The 15,992-nt window shown below is 36.8% G+C and overlaps 1 protein-coding gene across 3 annotated transcripts in view; it reads right to left on the bottom strand.

Annotated features, from left to right (window-relative positions):
- PDE11A (phosphodiesterase 11A) overlaps window positions 1–15,992 on the bottom strand; it is a 477,210-nt gene that overhangs the window by 241,609 nt on the left and 219,609 nt on the right. For all 3 annotated transcript variants that reach the window (XM_066345959.1, XM_066345958.1, XM_066345957.1), the window contains one exon: window positions 4,615–4,679. In XM_066345959.1, coding sequence (XP_066202056.1) covers window positions 4,615–4,679 — 65 coding nt within the window. The remainder of the gene's footprint in view (window positions 1–4,614; window positions 4,680–15,992) is intronic.

Raw genomic sequence — 15,992 nt, forward strand, 5'->3', positions numbered from 1 at the left:
CCCCAGCAAGGCTGGTAGACTTATTGACTCAAAGCTTTCAAGGAAATCTCTGTCGAGTCATTAGCTGGGAATTAAGCTAACCAAGATGAGAATTCAGTCGCCACACCACAGAAATAATAGTTCAGGGATGTCATTAACAATAAACAGCAGCAACAGCAATGATAGCAAACAATATAAATAGCAATAAGCTCTAGATAGAGTGAGGAGCAAATTTAATTCCCCGAGTGTCCACATTATATTATTTTAAATAGTCAATTTCAACAAAAAGTAGTGAGATGTACAAAGAAGTAGGAAAAGAAATCAGTCAATCCACCACCTCCTCTCCACACACAGGGTAAAAAGCAGTCAATAGAAAGTATCATTGAAACCCAGATAAACTTATTAGATGCATACTTTAAATTAGCCATTATAAATGTTAAAAATACTAAAGAGAACCATATTGAAAGAACTAAAAAATAACAATGTCTCACCAAATATAGAATATCAATAAAACATGGAAATGATAAAACAAGAACCAAATAATAGATTTGGAATCAAAAAGTATAATCACTCGGTTCGAAACCCTGGGTTTGCCTGGTCAAGGCACATATGGGAGTTGATGCTTCCAGCTCCTCCCCACCTTCTCTCTCTGTCTCTCTTTCCTCTCTCTCTCTCCCTCTCTCTCTCTCTCCCTTTCTCTCTCCTCTCTAAAATGAATAAATAAAATTTAAAAAAACAAAACAAAAAAAGTATAATCACTGAAATGAAAAATTCACTAAAAGGATTCAACATCGGGTTTTAGAAGTCAGAAAAAAGAATCACCAAACTTGAAGATAAGATAATTGAAAATATCCAGTTCTAGGACAAAAGAAAAGAAAGAAAACTGAAGAGTCTCAGAGACACGTGAAACACCTTCAAACATATGAACATATGCATGATGGGAGTCTCAGAAGGAGAGGAGAGTGGTAAAGAGGCAGAAAGACTATTAGAATAAATAATAGCTGAAAACTTTGCATATTTGATTAAAATAAATATTAATCTATATACTCAAAAAGCTCAACATACTCCAAGTAGGATAAACTCAAAGGGACCCCTACATAAACACATCCCGTTCAAACTATTTGAAAGCCAGTTACAAACAGAAAACCTTGAAAGCAACAGGTGAGATGCCATTTGTCATGTACAAGTGATCCTCAATAAGAGGGTTGTGCAGTGGCCATGCAGCAAACTGTAACACACAGTAGGGGGAGTGAGCTTCTTCCTGCTTTTGCACAAATTGCACAGCGTTGCTCGGGTTTAGAAAAGTCACCAGTGTATCTGAGTGCTGGGGGAGCTATGGCACAGTACTGGTGAGGGGTCCAGGGGTGCCCACAGGAATTCTTGAGTGGGCAAAAAAGCCTCTGCCCAGCAAACGTTGTTCTGCCATGTCTAGAGGGAGAGGACTTAAAGGTGAGCACTTAGGATTGGCCTGTGGTGGCACAGTGGCTAGAATGCCTACCTGGACCATTGAGGTCGCCGGTTTGAAACCCTGGGCTTGCCCAGTGATGAGCAATCAACGAACAGCTAGAGTGAAGGAACTGTTTCTTGTTATACTTCCCCCTCCACCTCTTTCTGTAAAATCAATAAATAAAATCTTTAAAATAAAAATAATAAAATAATTTTTAAAGGTGAGTACTCAGAAGAAATGAGTTTTCAATAAAATTAGTGTTTTCTGGGTTTTTTTAGTGCTTTTTTTAACCTTAAAGTTTCTCAGAACTACTTCAAGAGTGGTTTTTGCAAGAGGCTGTGGGTCTTAAACTACAAGGGAAAAGTGACCAAGCAGCAGTGTGAATTACCACTGTTAATGGGACTCTATTTATAGCCATGGTCTGGAGGCCTGGCAAAGTCTGGTTATGCTTCTATTTTTAAGCTTCTCTTACCCTGTAAAGTGTCCTTGAGATCCTTGAGCTCTAAGGCTACTGACTTTTTTTTTAAAAAAGTTTCTCTCACCCAATTACCTATCAGAGTACCCAGCACAGAGTAAGTACTGAATATATGGCTGTTGAATGAAGAAATAAATTTAATCAAAGAATACTTATCTCCAATGGACAAGTTGAGAACTAACAGGTGGAAGTTACAGGAATGTAATTCAAATGCCTTTATAACACAGAATTCCCTATTAATGGAAGAAGCATGTCACGATATTGTGATAATCTTATCACTGCAAGAGTTGTTAAGGATTTGGTATTAATTTCATGGACACCAAGAGGAGAAGGGACACGACAAAGGAATTAGCCACAAAAGATAGTAAACAGAAATGATTATTTAGCAACAAAATTGGTTTTTAGAAAAGTCTACACGGACTGTATACAACTCAGCAAGCTTTATACCAGAGTTCATCAGAATTGAAACAGAACCCTAAAACATTGTTGCATGAAGCCACCGGCATTACTTTCAAAAGCTATCCTATTATCACTCTGCATGATGTCCAGAAAGCTAAGGTATCCAGTGGACATTATCTATAGTGAAGATGTTAAGTGCTGAAAGGTTAAAGGAAAGATTTACAAGGTGTTGAGAGCAGGCTGTGATTTGTAGACTGTTTCAATGTCTCAATGTTTCAATGTCTCTTCCATGGCCATTGGTGAAATAAATGTGAGAGCCACTTGTCTTTTTCCCTTTAACTTCCAGTAAATGACCAAAGGATCCCACATCTACAAGAGGAAAATTACTAGACAATGTAGGAAAGGTCTTCTGAGATAAAAGAACAGTCTACATTAATTTAAAGGCCATAAATAGAATGACGAAGAGGACTATCTCATAATGTCAAAGTTCAAAGGCACTTTTCAAATGCTTCTTTAAAGAAAATATGACCTTTCTTCATTATTAGAAAGTTTGCCGAGGGCAGTCTGGGCCTTGGGTCATTTCATTTTGACATGGAAGGCCTTTTGGCATTAAAATTAATCAAAAGACCAGAAATATTTAACTCTGCAGTGACTATGAGGACACATTCAGCAGGATAGATAAAAACAATATTGAAGCATTAGGATCTCAAAGGTTGTGTTTTAATAATTCCATAAAGCTTCTCCCTCACATATACAACAGAAATAACTTATTTGAGACCATGGCTAGCTAAAGGAATAAGCCTGAATAAATATTTTTTTCTAATATATTTCATGAAATTTTAAAGAAAATTGCTGAGTATGCCACCAGTAATTTTATCTGTCTAAACATTTTTTTTAGGTATAGATCAACTAACATTAGATATAGATATAGACATGAATACATTTTTCTAAAAACAAAAACTCGTATGAAAGGTCTCTTTTATCCCATGTTAAAGTACAACTTACAGACAGTAAAATTAACCCTTTTAAAGGTACAATGCTGCGAGTTTGGCACGTGTAGTGACAAACACCACCATGAGCAAAATACAGATAGTGTCCTCACAACCCCAAATCGCCCTGTACCCCTTTGCAGTGATCCCCGCTCTGTCTCCAGCTCCTAACAACCATGGAACTGTTCTCTGTTCTTACCGTTTTGCCTTTTTTAACCCTACCTGCCTTTTCAGGAATGCTCTCTAAATGGCATTATGTATACAGCATGAGCAAAGGCCTCTTTTAAACTCCAGGAACTTGATGCATCTATTAAAGTAGCTAAAGTGTCTGTTTTAATTTCTTGATTTCTATTTTCTGAAGTTAGAGGCAATGATATATAAAATAAAATTACCTTTGAAACAGGTATTACCCCAGATGCCTTTGGAATATATAGATTTTTAGGACTTCATTTGCAGTATATTGAATCAAAATGTCTCAGTTTGTCCTGAGAATTTAGTTTTTTACCAAGTTCTCCAAGCTGGATTCTGATTGATGAGCAAGATTTGGGGGAAATTAACCCAATAGCTAGTCACTGAACCCTGGTTTTTTCCTCTGTCATGCAAGGGTGAAATGCCTACCTCATAGGATTATTTGGGGATTAGATTCAAATGAAACATTTAGAATAGTACTTGCCACACCTATCCTCAAAGAATGGAAGCCGTTCCTCTTGCTAACTTTGGTATCAATATCATTATCACTATCATGCTGTCCTGAGCACTTTACTTGTCTTTCTCCATATTTCTGCATTTTAGTCTATTTCACTATTTTAGCCTTTTCTCTAGAGGTGACAAAAGTAAAGAGAATCCATTTTTCCCCCAGCAACCCAGCTATTATTCAACACAGTGCAAAGCTAACAGAAATCCACTGGTTGTTCCTAACCCTCCCTTTTACCCTGTTATGGCCTCAAAGATACTAATGGGGACAAAAAGTGAATTGCTGGAAACTCTTACTCTTTTCCCTCCAGGATGCTTTTGCCCAAATATAGGGACACAAATGGGAGGAAGGGACATGAAGGGCCAGAATAAAGCAGAAAATCAGTCTGTCTGCATAGTTGGGAAATATCTAATAATTGGCTTTATTTATTGGCAGTTTTAATGTACATACATGTATTTTTAAATTATAGTTTTTTGTTTAAGCCCTGAAATGCAGAACAGTGATGACATTTTGCAGTACCCTCTGGTCTAAAGAAAGAAAACTCCTATCCCCAAAGAATATACACAATCCTGCCAACACCAAGGACAGAAGACAAGGATCAAAAGACAAACCTGAAACTCACAAAGCCTACCTGTTCTCAGCATCCGCACTGCACTTTGGGGACAGCAATTCAAAGGACTTGGTAAATTTCACCACCTGCCACATAGAAATACAATGAATTCAAGTCAATTAAGGCTTTCTCACAGTTGAAAACAATGTAATAAACAGTTTTCATCTTTATAGTGGCTATTACAGTAATTGGAGATTAAAGAGGGATTTTAAATGAAGAAATCCCAAGGAACAGGGGAAAATTCTGTCCTACATTTTGTATTTTCTTCTTATATAACATACATTTTAAGGTTTTATCACAGCTTACTAAATATGTATATATTGATGTTTTTACAATTGGATATGCACTATTCTGTGGTGGTCAGGCAAAGGGACATCTCATTTGAGTACATTTTTTTACTGTCCTTTAACAACCAAGTCACCATCCATGGAGACAAATTACCCTTCAAAAAGGATGCCCCCATCACCCCCGGGCTTCTGAAGTTACCTTTCCTGGCTTATCATGGCTCTCAAGTGAACATCTGCTGCCAATGCCCAAAGCACTAAAGGGTAAGAAGAGGAGGCCACTTCCTTCAAAGATCATCCCCAGTGTGGACACTTGTTCCCTGACCTGTCCAGTGAAACCAGCACACCCAGGGAAAGAGCGTGATCAAGATTTACTGCACTAAAAGAAAATCTATGATCATAGAAAATATAATGGTAGTTTTTCTTATTTTTGGTTATTATTGAGTTCTTACTATAAGAGAGCTCTTATATCAGACTATTTAATTTCCCTTTTTACAACTCTGAAAAGTAGCGATTTTTATCTTCAAAATAAAGATGAGAAAACTAACCCATAATTAAACAAACAAACAAAAAACAAACTTGCTCAGTTTTGCACAAGTAAGTGGGGAAACCGGTATTAAAGCAACCAGCTCTTTCAGCAACACAGGAGATGTGGAGTGGGAAAGGCGTCATTTCTGGCCCTCTTTTGACAAGATATGCTACGTGACATAGAAACAAGTTTCTTATACTGAAAGGAGTTGTCTGAATGTCACTGGTTGCTTCCAAGGTTGACATTTTGATCTGCCTTTGCCAGATGTGGTCATGCTTCAAAAGCCTTTTAAATGAACCACTTACAAAGAATTGATGGGCACCTGAGAAAATAATTTGAAAACTGGGAATAGATTAAATATTTTCAAAGCTTTATCAGTGAGGTAATGAACCCAGACTAAGAAAATACAACATTAGGAAAAAGATAAAAGAAAACCCAATCACAAAGAAAATTGTGTGTGACTAGCTGAATGCAGAGCAGTGGCGATAGCTCAACTGCAAGGAAATAATCTTGACAACAATAGATCAAATATTTCATTTCATATTTTAATGTGAACTAAGCCTTTACAGAAGCATTGTGGCAAATTTTATTTTCCAAATATGGCACAATACTATCTCCTATCCCACATTTCTTTCTGCAACATGACCCTGCCACCCTCCTAGCAAGTGGTAAGTCTATGTTCTCTCTCCTTGAATCTAGGTGGGTTCTGACCACTTTGACCAACAGAGTATATGAAAGAGATTCTATGTGCCTTTTGAAGTTGTCATAAAAGACAATGCAGTTTCTGCCTCATCTGGTGGAATACTTGTGCCTGGAGCCCGGATTCACCGTGTAAGAAGTCCAACTACCCAAAGGCTGCTATGTGAAAAAGGGAACCAAATCATACAGAGAGGCCAGATGTAGAGGGTTTGCTCAGAGCTCCCATGTTTAAGCCACCCCATTCCAGGCACCAAACATAGGAGTGATGACAATGGAATCATTCAGATGATTTCAGTTCCCAGCCATTACATGAACCCTGATCTCCATATTTTTACAATTGTGGCCCCAGAAATCCTAGAAAGAGGCATGTCATTTTTTCTATACCTTTTCCAAATTCCTGATCCAAAGGATTTCTGCGTGTATAACCTGGTTGGTTTAAGTCTCTAAATTTTGGGTTTGTTACACAGCAAAAGTACCTGGAACACTAATTTTGAGGACTTTAAGGAGAAACCAATCTTTAGAAATCTTGATCCAGCTGCAATATTCTTGCATCTTACGAGGCCAGGAAGCCACAAAGAGACTATTTGTTACCACCAAATAGTGAATCCCTCAAACTATACACTAAATAATTCTTAATGTTAAAACAATAATAGGATACAAAGTAGAAGCATGTCATGTTTGCAGAATGAGGAACTTCACAGATTTAAAAAAAAAAAGAGTCAGTCCTATGTCTCCACTTTGATCTCTCATCATTTCTGATTTCTTTCCATTATGTTGTTAGGTGACAGTAAATTCCTCTCTTATTTTTAATATGTTTTAGGTTGTTGCTATGAACTGAATGTTTGTACACCCCCCCCCTAAATTCACATATTGAAACCCTCATCCCCAAGGTGATGGTATTTGGAGAGGGGGCCTTTGGGAGCTTTAAAAGTCATGAGGGTGAAGCCTCATAAGGAAATGAATGCTTTGCTAAAGAGACAGAGAGAGTTGGCTTCTTCTCCTCTCTTCTCTGCTATGTGAGAATACAATGAGAAGATGTCAATCAGCAAACCAGGAAGAGCGCCCTCACCAGATGACTAGGTCCCCCAGTGCCTTCATCCTGCACTTCCCAGTCTTCAGAACTGTGAGAAATACATGTTTGTTTAAGCCACCCACTCTATGATAATTTGTTATAGCAATCTAAACTAAGACAACTATCCTACATTATATTGCAAATCTGTGTGAGGCATTCTGAACACATTATGACCAATATTTTACATATATTATATATCAATGATTACAACATCCCAGCAAGGTATGTATTATTTTCCCTATGTTATTGAAGGGAAATTAAGGCTAGAGGGGTTCAGTGGTTTCCTGAAAACCATACAACCAATACATTGCAGAATTAGGATGTGAACCATGCCGACCTGGTTCCACAGTCCCAGTTACCCCACTACTGACTGCTCTCATAGCATGAGCAAGTTGATTGCAACAGCAAATTATTGGGACATGACTCCTTCACAGCAGAAGTTAGATAAACTCTGCTGTTATTTTATTAATTCTACAAATATTTAATGAGTAACTACTATATGCTGTAATTTAAATAAACAAGGACTAAGACTAGCTTGAAATAAAACACTTGGCTTGATAGAAAACGAATCACATTACCAATAAACTATTGTTTCTGCATTTGGAAATCAAGAAGGCTACATCTTCTCATTTCCTGACCTGAGAGATACAGATTAAACTCTCCAGTATTACTGAGACTACACCATTGGTCTTACTTTTTACTATTGTTTAGAATATTTTACAACTCTGAAAGGATAAATGTTAATTTCTGAAAAACTGATAGGAATGCAAATTGGGTTGTAAGTTCCCCTTGTGGGGTCTTTAAAGATCACTCTAACACAGCCACAGAAGTTATACTCAGAGCCCTAGTCAGGTAGCTCAGTTGGTGAGAGCATTGTTCTGTTAGGCCAAGATTGCAGGTTCAATCCCAGGTCAGAGCACATATAAGACATATAAGAATCAACCAATGAATACATAAATAAGTGGAACAACAAATTGATGTTTCTCTCTCTCTCCTCCTCCTCTTTCCCCTCTCTTTTTCTTTCTCTCTCCATAAATAAATAATTTTTAAAAAGAAATTATACTAAGAAAGACAAAATTAAAAAAAATTATTATAGCCTGACTGGGCAGTGGCGCAGCTTGGATAGAGCGTTGGACTGGGATGCGGAGGATCCAGGTTTAAGACCCCAAGGTTGCCAGCTTGAGCGCGGGCTCATCTGATTTGAGCAAAGCTCACCAGCTTGAACTCAAGGTCGCTGACTCGAGCAAGGGGTCACTCGGTCTGCTGTAGCCCAACGGTTAAGGCACATACGAGAAAGCAATCAATGAACAACTAAGATGCCGCAACGATGAATGATGCTTCTCATCTCTCTCCCTTCCTGTCTATCCCTCTCTCTGACTCTATCTCTGTCACAAAATAAATAAGTTAATTAAATTAAATTTTAAAAAATCTTTAAAAAAATTATTATATTCACAGGTCCTAGAGAAGGGACCTTGACATGCCCAGAGAATCACATAAAGTACCCAAAGCCCAGATTTTGGTCATTGCAGGAAGGAAAATTACAGAGCAAGGACCCATGCAGTAAGTGGCGTTATTGAGGGTCATGGGTAGGGTAGCATGTGGTTCTTTGAAAACATTATTATTGGGTAATTTTAAGGTAGCCGGTCAAGTAGAAAGGAGAGAAGGGGTAAATTGGGAAAGTCATCATGAGGACTATCATTTGAACACACACATGGAAGATGAGGACCTAGAATGGGCAATAACTAGGTAAAAGTTCAAAGCAAGAAGGGCAACTGCTGGCACTCTGACCCACTGAGACAACAATAAGCTGTCCTTATAGCTTGAGGTTACACAGTTGATTTTTGGTCTTACAGCTATGCAAATGGATTTTATCTGAGTAGAAATGCAAATGATCTCTGTGCAATAGAACTGATAAGCCCATTGTAATAATTTTCCTGTCCTAGATGATAGCAACCATTTTTTAAAATGGAATTTAGCAATCTTATGCCAGCCTTCTTTCAGTACCCAGCTTAGAACTGATTCTACCATCTTGCTCGTTTCTCTCATTAAGGAATTGAACAAACCTTTAATATGGGCTTGCTTTAGATTTGTGCAAGGTGTAGGTTTTTAACTTTTTGAAAACAGTTATTTGACACAGCAAATATATATAGTCTGTTTGTGACAAGTAGAGCAATAGGTGCTGGAATTACACATGAGAATGTGAGAAAAAAAGTCTCTGCATGCACGGAGCTTATTTGGTGGTAGGAAGCTCCATTTTCCCTGGCTCCCCAAGAGCAGTGCTCTCAGAAATAGTTTAGTGAACTGCTTTGTGCACCTTAAGAAAGCAAATGTGGGAATAGCAAAGATAAAAAGAGAATAAAAACCTTTTAAATATATATATATAATATATAAATATATTTTTATATATTTTATACATTTTAAATATATTTTATATATAATTATATATAACTTATATATAATTATATATAAAATATATTTTATATAAAATATATTTTATATATAACATTTTATATTAATATATTTAAATATATAAAAACATATATTTATATATTTATAATAACTTATATATAAATATATATTATATATTTATTTATATATATTTATTTTCTATATTATATATATAATATATATATATATATTTAAAGTTGCTGAGGAATAGTGGCTTACAAGAAGACAAAAGGTAGAATAGAAAAATCTTAAAATTTTAAAGCTATAAACCTTATAGATCTAGAACCATAAAGAAAATGTAAGATTAAAAAGTTCCTCTCTATAAAATGTCAGAATATGTAAACTTGAAATATGAAAGATCTTTTAAAACTACCAAAAGGAAGAAACATGTTTTTCTAAAATGTTAGAACTTATAAATCCAACATAAATCACATTCTGGAAAAAAAAAACAACCCAGGGCCTAACATTTTGTTTAATTTATTTGTTTTATTTCCTAAATTCATATTACTCAATAAAAGTAGTCAAGGATTATGCATCTTTCAACTTCAGCACTCCATGTAATGGAGAAGACTAGTTTGCCCTACAGTAAACCAGCCCACAGTGTGCTGATCAAAGTTAGACACTGGATTCATGAACCACACGGTTGACCTTGCCTGTAATAGAGTTAACCTTACCCAGAGAAATGTCTGGCCATTGCCTTTGGCTCCTGAGAGGTGACCTCTAAGTCCTTGAAATGTCCAGCCTTGATAAAAGTGTCATTGTTTACCCAGATGCCTTGTCTAGTCAGATAGTAAAAATATAATTTAGAGTGGGTGCTCTGAGGCACACCAACAATGTGATGGGGGTTCTTTGGATCACTTGGTATCAGTTAACCTCTGGAGGAGATGGAGACTCAAGTCAATTATGTGGGTGACCAGCTAGGTTCTGGGGATCAAGCCCCAGTGAAGAACCTGTATGCCAAGGCTCAGATGAGCCTCCTTGTTTGGCTGTACCTAATACATGTTGTGACACATTGTTGCTGGGAGAAGTTAATGCTATCCATAACCCCAGGAAGAGAGGACAATTGGAAGCTCCACTTTTGAAACCCTCCTGGAATCTGCCCATAAGTCTCTCCCTCGGCTGATTTTAATCTGTATCCTTTCCTATAATCAACTATAACCATGAGTGCAGCTTTCAATGAGTTCTGTGAGCCCTTTTAACAAATTATTGAGGTTGAGTGTGGTACTGGGAACCCCCAAATTTGTAATTGGTGGCATAAACTAGGGAAGTATTGTAGACTATGTTCCCTAACCTCACTCCTTGTGTAATTCTTAGGTTCCTATGTCTTTACAAAACACATGAAGATAATACTAATGTTGACTGGTCTTTGATTAAATATTGATTATCCAATGTATACCAAGTACTAAATATTATAGATAAGTTATCAAAAAAATAATAAATAGAATTAATATTTTGATGGGGAAAACATTTACATTTAAGGGTCAGGAAAAGTTTCCTGATAAGTTGATGTGATTCCTTTTACTAAACTAAAGGAATTATAATATCTATTAATTATTTTCTTTTACCTTGGCTTTAGGGAACCCCAGGAAGAGCTTTAGGTTCAAAGTTTTATCTTTTTGCAGCATAATTTGATTTTAAGTTTGTTGATTTAGTTTGGTTTTGCTTATAACATGTACATGAGCTTTTTTTGCTTTTATTTGAAATTTTGCTTTTTATTCTATTATGTGCCTGGCACATCATAAGCACTCAAATAATATTTGTTCACTATAAATTTTGTACTTTTATGTTTTCAGTAATTAAGTAAAAGTGTAAACAAAGAGTAAATGAAGTACATACATACTTTAAAACTGTATAAAAATGTTTTTACACAGGAAATAATATAAATGTGCTTATGTAAAACTAATTACAGTTGAGCAAAGCTATTATGGGCCATTAAGTTGTGAAGAAGAGGACTTTTTAGAGGGGATCTGGAAAGGTAGGCAAGAGAAATACATTTCAGGACCTACAGCTAATAGCAAACAATACCAGAATAAAAGAAGAGCAGGCTTGAGTTCCATCAAGAGAGTGGTAAAATATAAGCAGAGCAATGAAACTGTGAGGACTAACCCACTGCTGACTGTTAGCCAGGTAAGATAAAGAAAGTGGCAAAACACCAGCCTTAGTTCCATAAGGTATATAAAGTTAGTATGGTTCCAAGCCATCTGAATATGAAGGGCTTCAGTTCATTCTAAAATGGATCTAAGATCATCACAGCAATGCTACTCTGAACGATTTATTCAGGAACCCAGGTAAAGTGATGGAAACATGTTACAGATTCTCTGAATTTAGGGCAATCAGAGATTAGGCTCACAACCAAATTAATACTCTCTATCAGCAGAATATTGGGCCCTTAAGGCAACATAAACATGGGCCTTGGTTCATGTTGAGAACAGCAAGATGAATACCAGAGAAATAATATGATTCTAGAGATGTAGACTGATCTGCCTTCCTCCCAATCCTCCTGAGCAGGGGTGAGCAAAGGGTAGTATGTGGGCCACATCTGGACCACCACCTATTTTTATAAATAAAGTTTTATTTTAACAAACCAACTTATTAATTTAAATATTGTCTATGGCTGCTTTCTGCTATAACAGTAGAATTGAATAATTACAGCTGATAGCATATGAGTCACAAAGCCTAAAATATTTACTAGCTGGTCTTTATAGAAAAAGTTGACTGATTCCCACTGTAGAGCTATCTCTGGACCAGCCAACTTTTTCATTCAATGCATTCAAGTAGAAAAGTTTTGATAGTCAGATACCTAGGCTACAAAAACAAAACAGCAAACACAGTTAAACTATTCAGATAAAATTTACTGGGATATATAATGTCACTATGGAGATTATGACTAATAAAAAGAGATGCAAATATAAATGGAAAAGAATAAAGTTAATACTTTATTCTTGACTTGGACCAATTGTACGGTTCTCAGTTTCATTAATTTTTAAAAAACGTATTCTTTAAATCCAATTCTGATTTTATTATAGATGTACTAAATGAATTTAGATTAAATATACACTTATACACACTAGGCAAAAATAGAACCTTGTACAAGAAATATCAGAAGTTGTTCATAGTCTAACACTGAATAAGAGGACCCAGCTTCTCTGGCCTGTGGTCCATGTGCTATTGCACCCTGGGGAAGGCAAGCCACGTGCCCCAGAGAAGTAAACAGATATCCCCAGGGTCTCTGCCGGTTCTTTGGAAAAGCTCTATGGACAGAAGTTCTTTTTGATTTGATATTTATCAAGCACTAGTTGGTCTGGTTTCTCTTCATTTAAAATAATTTTTTTTAAATCTTAAAAAACAAAAATTATACTCAAATAGATATTCCTGCCAACAAAAAGAAAACAGAAATGATCTACTAAGTAATTGCTACCTCTTTTTGTTAGAGTTTTCTTAATCCTCATTTTTTTTTCCTTAAGAGGACTACTCTATAAGGGCAAAAGAATGAATTAAGTGATCTACTATCATCCTTCTTGATAAATTTCTTGCCTATCTTGATGAGTAATTTGTCTTCTAGAATTGGCTAACCTCAAAGGACCACCTGCCTTAGCATATTTCAAAATAAGACATACCTCTGTCCTTCCTTATGACTCCCCCAAGTTGCACAAAAATGATGCAGAAACACCCCTGCCTTTATGCTTCTGTAAAACCCCAGACACTTTCCCTTTTTTTGAAATGTTCCTTATTAATGAATGTTCTCCTTATTACAATAGCCTAGATGAAATTATTTCCTTAATTGTCTGGTGCATTTTGTCTTTCATAAGAACTATGTGTACAAAGATGCAGAAGCAAATACCTGCATAAGCTAACCATGCAGAGGAGGGGTACAGGAGGAAGAAAGGGAGAGAGCGAGGCTGAGGACAGAGAGGACAACCAAAAGTTAAGTTGACAGCAGAGGTGATGGATGTTGAATGTTTGTGTAGGCAACGGACAGTTACCAAATGTTTTGAAGCATGAAAGTCGATGCATGGTTTAGAAAGAAAACTAAAAACACTATTAAGAATTGATGGAAAGGAAGAGTGCTCTGTGAGCAAGGAAAGGAGTTAGGAAAATATCAGAATCAGAGATTAGTAAAAGCAGAATGGAGACAGTGGTAGAAGGGATGGGAAGGTGGACCTAGCAATGATGTTTCAGCATAAAAACAACAGAATCTAGTGACAACTGAATGTAGATAAGGAAGACTTTGAGCCTGACCAGGGAGTAGTGCAGTGGATAGAACATTGGCCTGGGAAACCAAGGATCCAGGTTTGAAACCTTAAGGTCACTGGCTTGAGCACGGGGTTGCCCGCTTGAGCGCAGGCTAACCAGCTTGAGCCCAAAGGTCGCTGGCTTGAGCAAGGGGTCACTGGCTCAGCTGGAGACTGTGGGTGGAGCGCAGAGCACATTCCTAGCAGCTGTGGCTGATGCAAGGCTGTGAGAATACTCCAGCTCCCAGAAGCCTCCTGGGCATACCTAGGAAGGGAGTTCGCCCCCTTTAAGGAAGTGACTTAGCACCAACCACGCAGCTCCCTGATCTTTTCAGCCATTGGCTATGAAGGACACGCTGTAACACCCTATAGCAGGGGTCCCCAAACTACAGCCCGCGGGCCACATGCGGCCCCCTGAGACCATTTATCCGGCCCCCACCGCACTTCCAGAAGGGGCACCTCTTTCATTGGTGGTCAGTGAGAGGAGCATAGTTCCCATTGAAATACTGGTCAGTTTGTTGATTTAAATTTACTTGTTCTTTATTTTAAATGTTATATTTGTTCTCATTTTGTTTTTTTACTTTAAAATAAGATACGTGCAGTGTGCATAGGGATTTGTTCATAGTTTTTTTTTATAGTCCGGCCCTCCAATGGTCTGAGGGACAGTGAACTGGCCCCCTGTGTAAAAAGTTTGGGGACCCCTGCCCTATAGGCTGAACCTGTGTATATAAGCTAACTTACTTCCTGAATAAAGTGGATCTGCATCACTGAACCTGGTCCCTGGAGTCCGGTCTTTTTGTCTCTGTCATCCTCACCCCCGTCAGGACTTGTCCACAGGAGCCTCCCAGTCAAAGCACATATAAGAAAGCAATCAATGAACAACTAAGGTGCCACAATAAGGTGCCGCAACTATGAGTTGATGCTTCTCATCTATTTCTCTTCCTGTATGTCTGTCTCTAAAAAAACAAACAAACAAAAAAAACTACTCTGGTTTGTAGCTGGTTACTTACTACATGATGATGGTGTAGGGATGAGCAGTGAGGATTGAAGTTCAGTAATTGGAGATTTCATCTATACACATTATTATATACCTTTATATATAATTTATGTATATACATAGATTTAACATATATGTAATGTGTATATCTATACATAGATTTAACATGTAATGTATCATATGTGTATGTGAAATGTATACATATACATATATTTAATATATATATCATTTAATGTCCTCATATTCAACTCACAACATTAATTATGTCTTTATGTTTAATATATATCATCAATTATATGATTAGCCTGACCTTTGGTGGCACAGTGGAGAAAGCGTCGACCTTGAATGCTAAGGTCGCTGGTGTTAAAACCTTGGGCTTCCCTGGTCAAGGCACATATGGGAGTTGATGCTTTCTGCTCCTCCCCCCTTCTCATTCTCTCTCTCTCTCCCCTTTCTCTCTAAAAAATGAATAAATAAAAAAGTTATATAAAAAAAGAAAGGGGAAATTGTCATTTAAAAAAATTATATGATTATATGTCAATACTATATTAACTTACCTCATTAATCATATATATATGTTGAATATATATCATATATTTAACACATGATTAATGACCTCAGTTGAGTTAATATACTGACATATAATTATTAAGTTTATTAATATATACAAATATATGATATATTTATTACTAATGATGAGTATATGCCTATGTATACACTCATTAAATAATCATCAGAGATATTTTTGGACATCTTCCATTTTGCACTCTAGGAAAAGCACTTGGAACAAAAATGAAACAGAGCTTAAGTTAGATTTCTTAGAGGGGAAGGAAAGTTAGAGAAAAGAAATGAAGAAATGGAAAGAAAGGGAAATAGAAAAGAAAGCCTGGAGCAATCTACCATCCAACAATGATGGAGGGGATTAAATTATAGGCTATTCCAGAACAATCAAGTGATGATGACCCCATTTCTTCCTCTGGAGTGTTGGACTCAGGGAGATCATCTAGTTCAATGGCATAATTGTGTGTGTATATTTCCTAAGAAACAAGAAGTTTAGGAATGTATTAGAAAACAGGTGTAGTTTGTATTTTATGAACCCCAGGAACTGTCCTCCCACTTATAAGCTCCGCTAGAAAGT

Source organism: Saccopteryx leptura, chromosome 7 (genome assembly GCF_036850995.1).
Source record: "Saccopteryx leptura isolate mSacLep1 chromosome 7, mSacLep1_pri_phased_curated, whole genome shotgun sequence".
In the NCBI taxonomy this organism is placed as follows: Eukaryota; Metazoa; Chordata; class Mammalia; order Chiroptera; family Emballonuridae; genus Saccopteryx; species Saccopteryx leptura.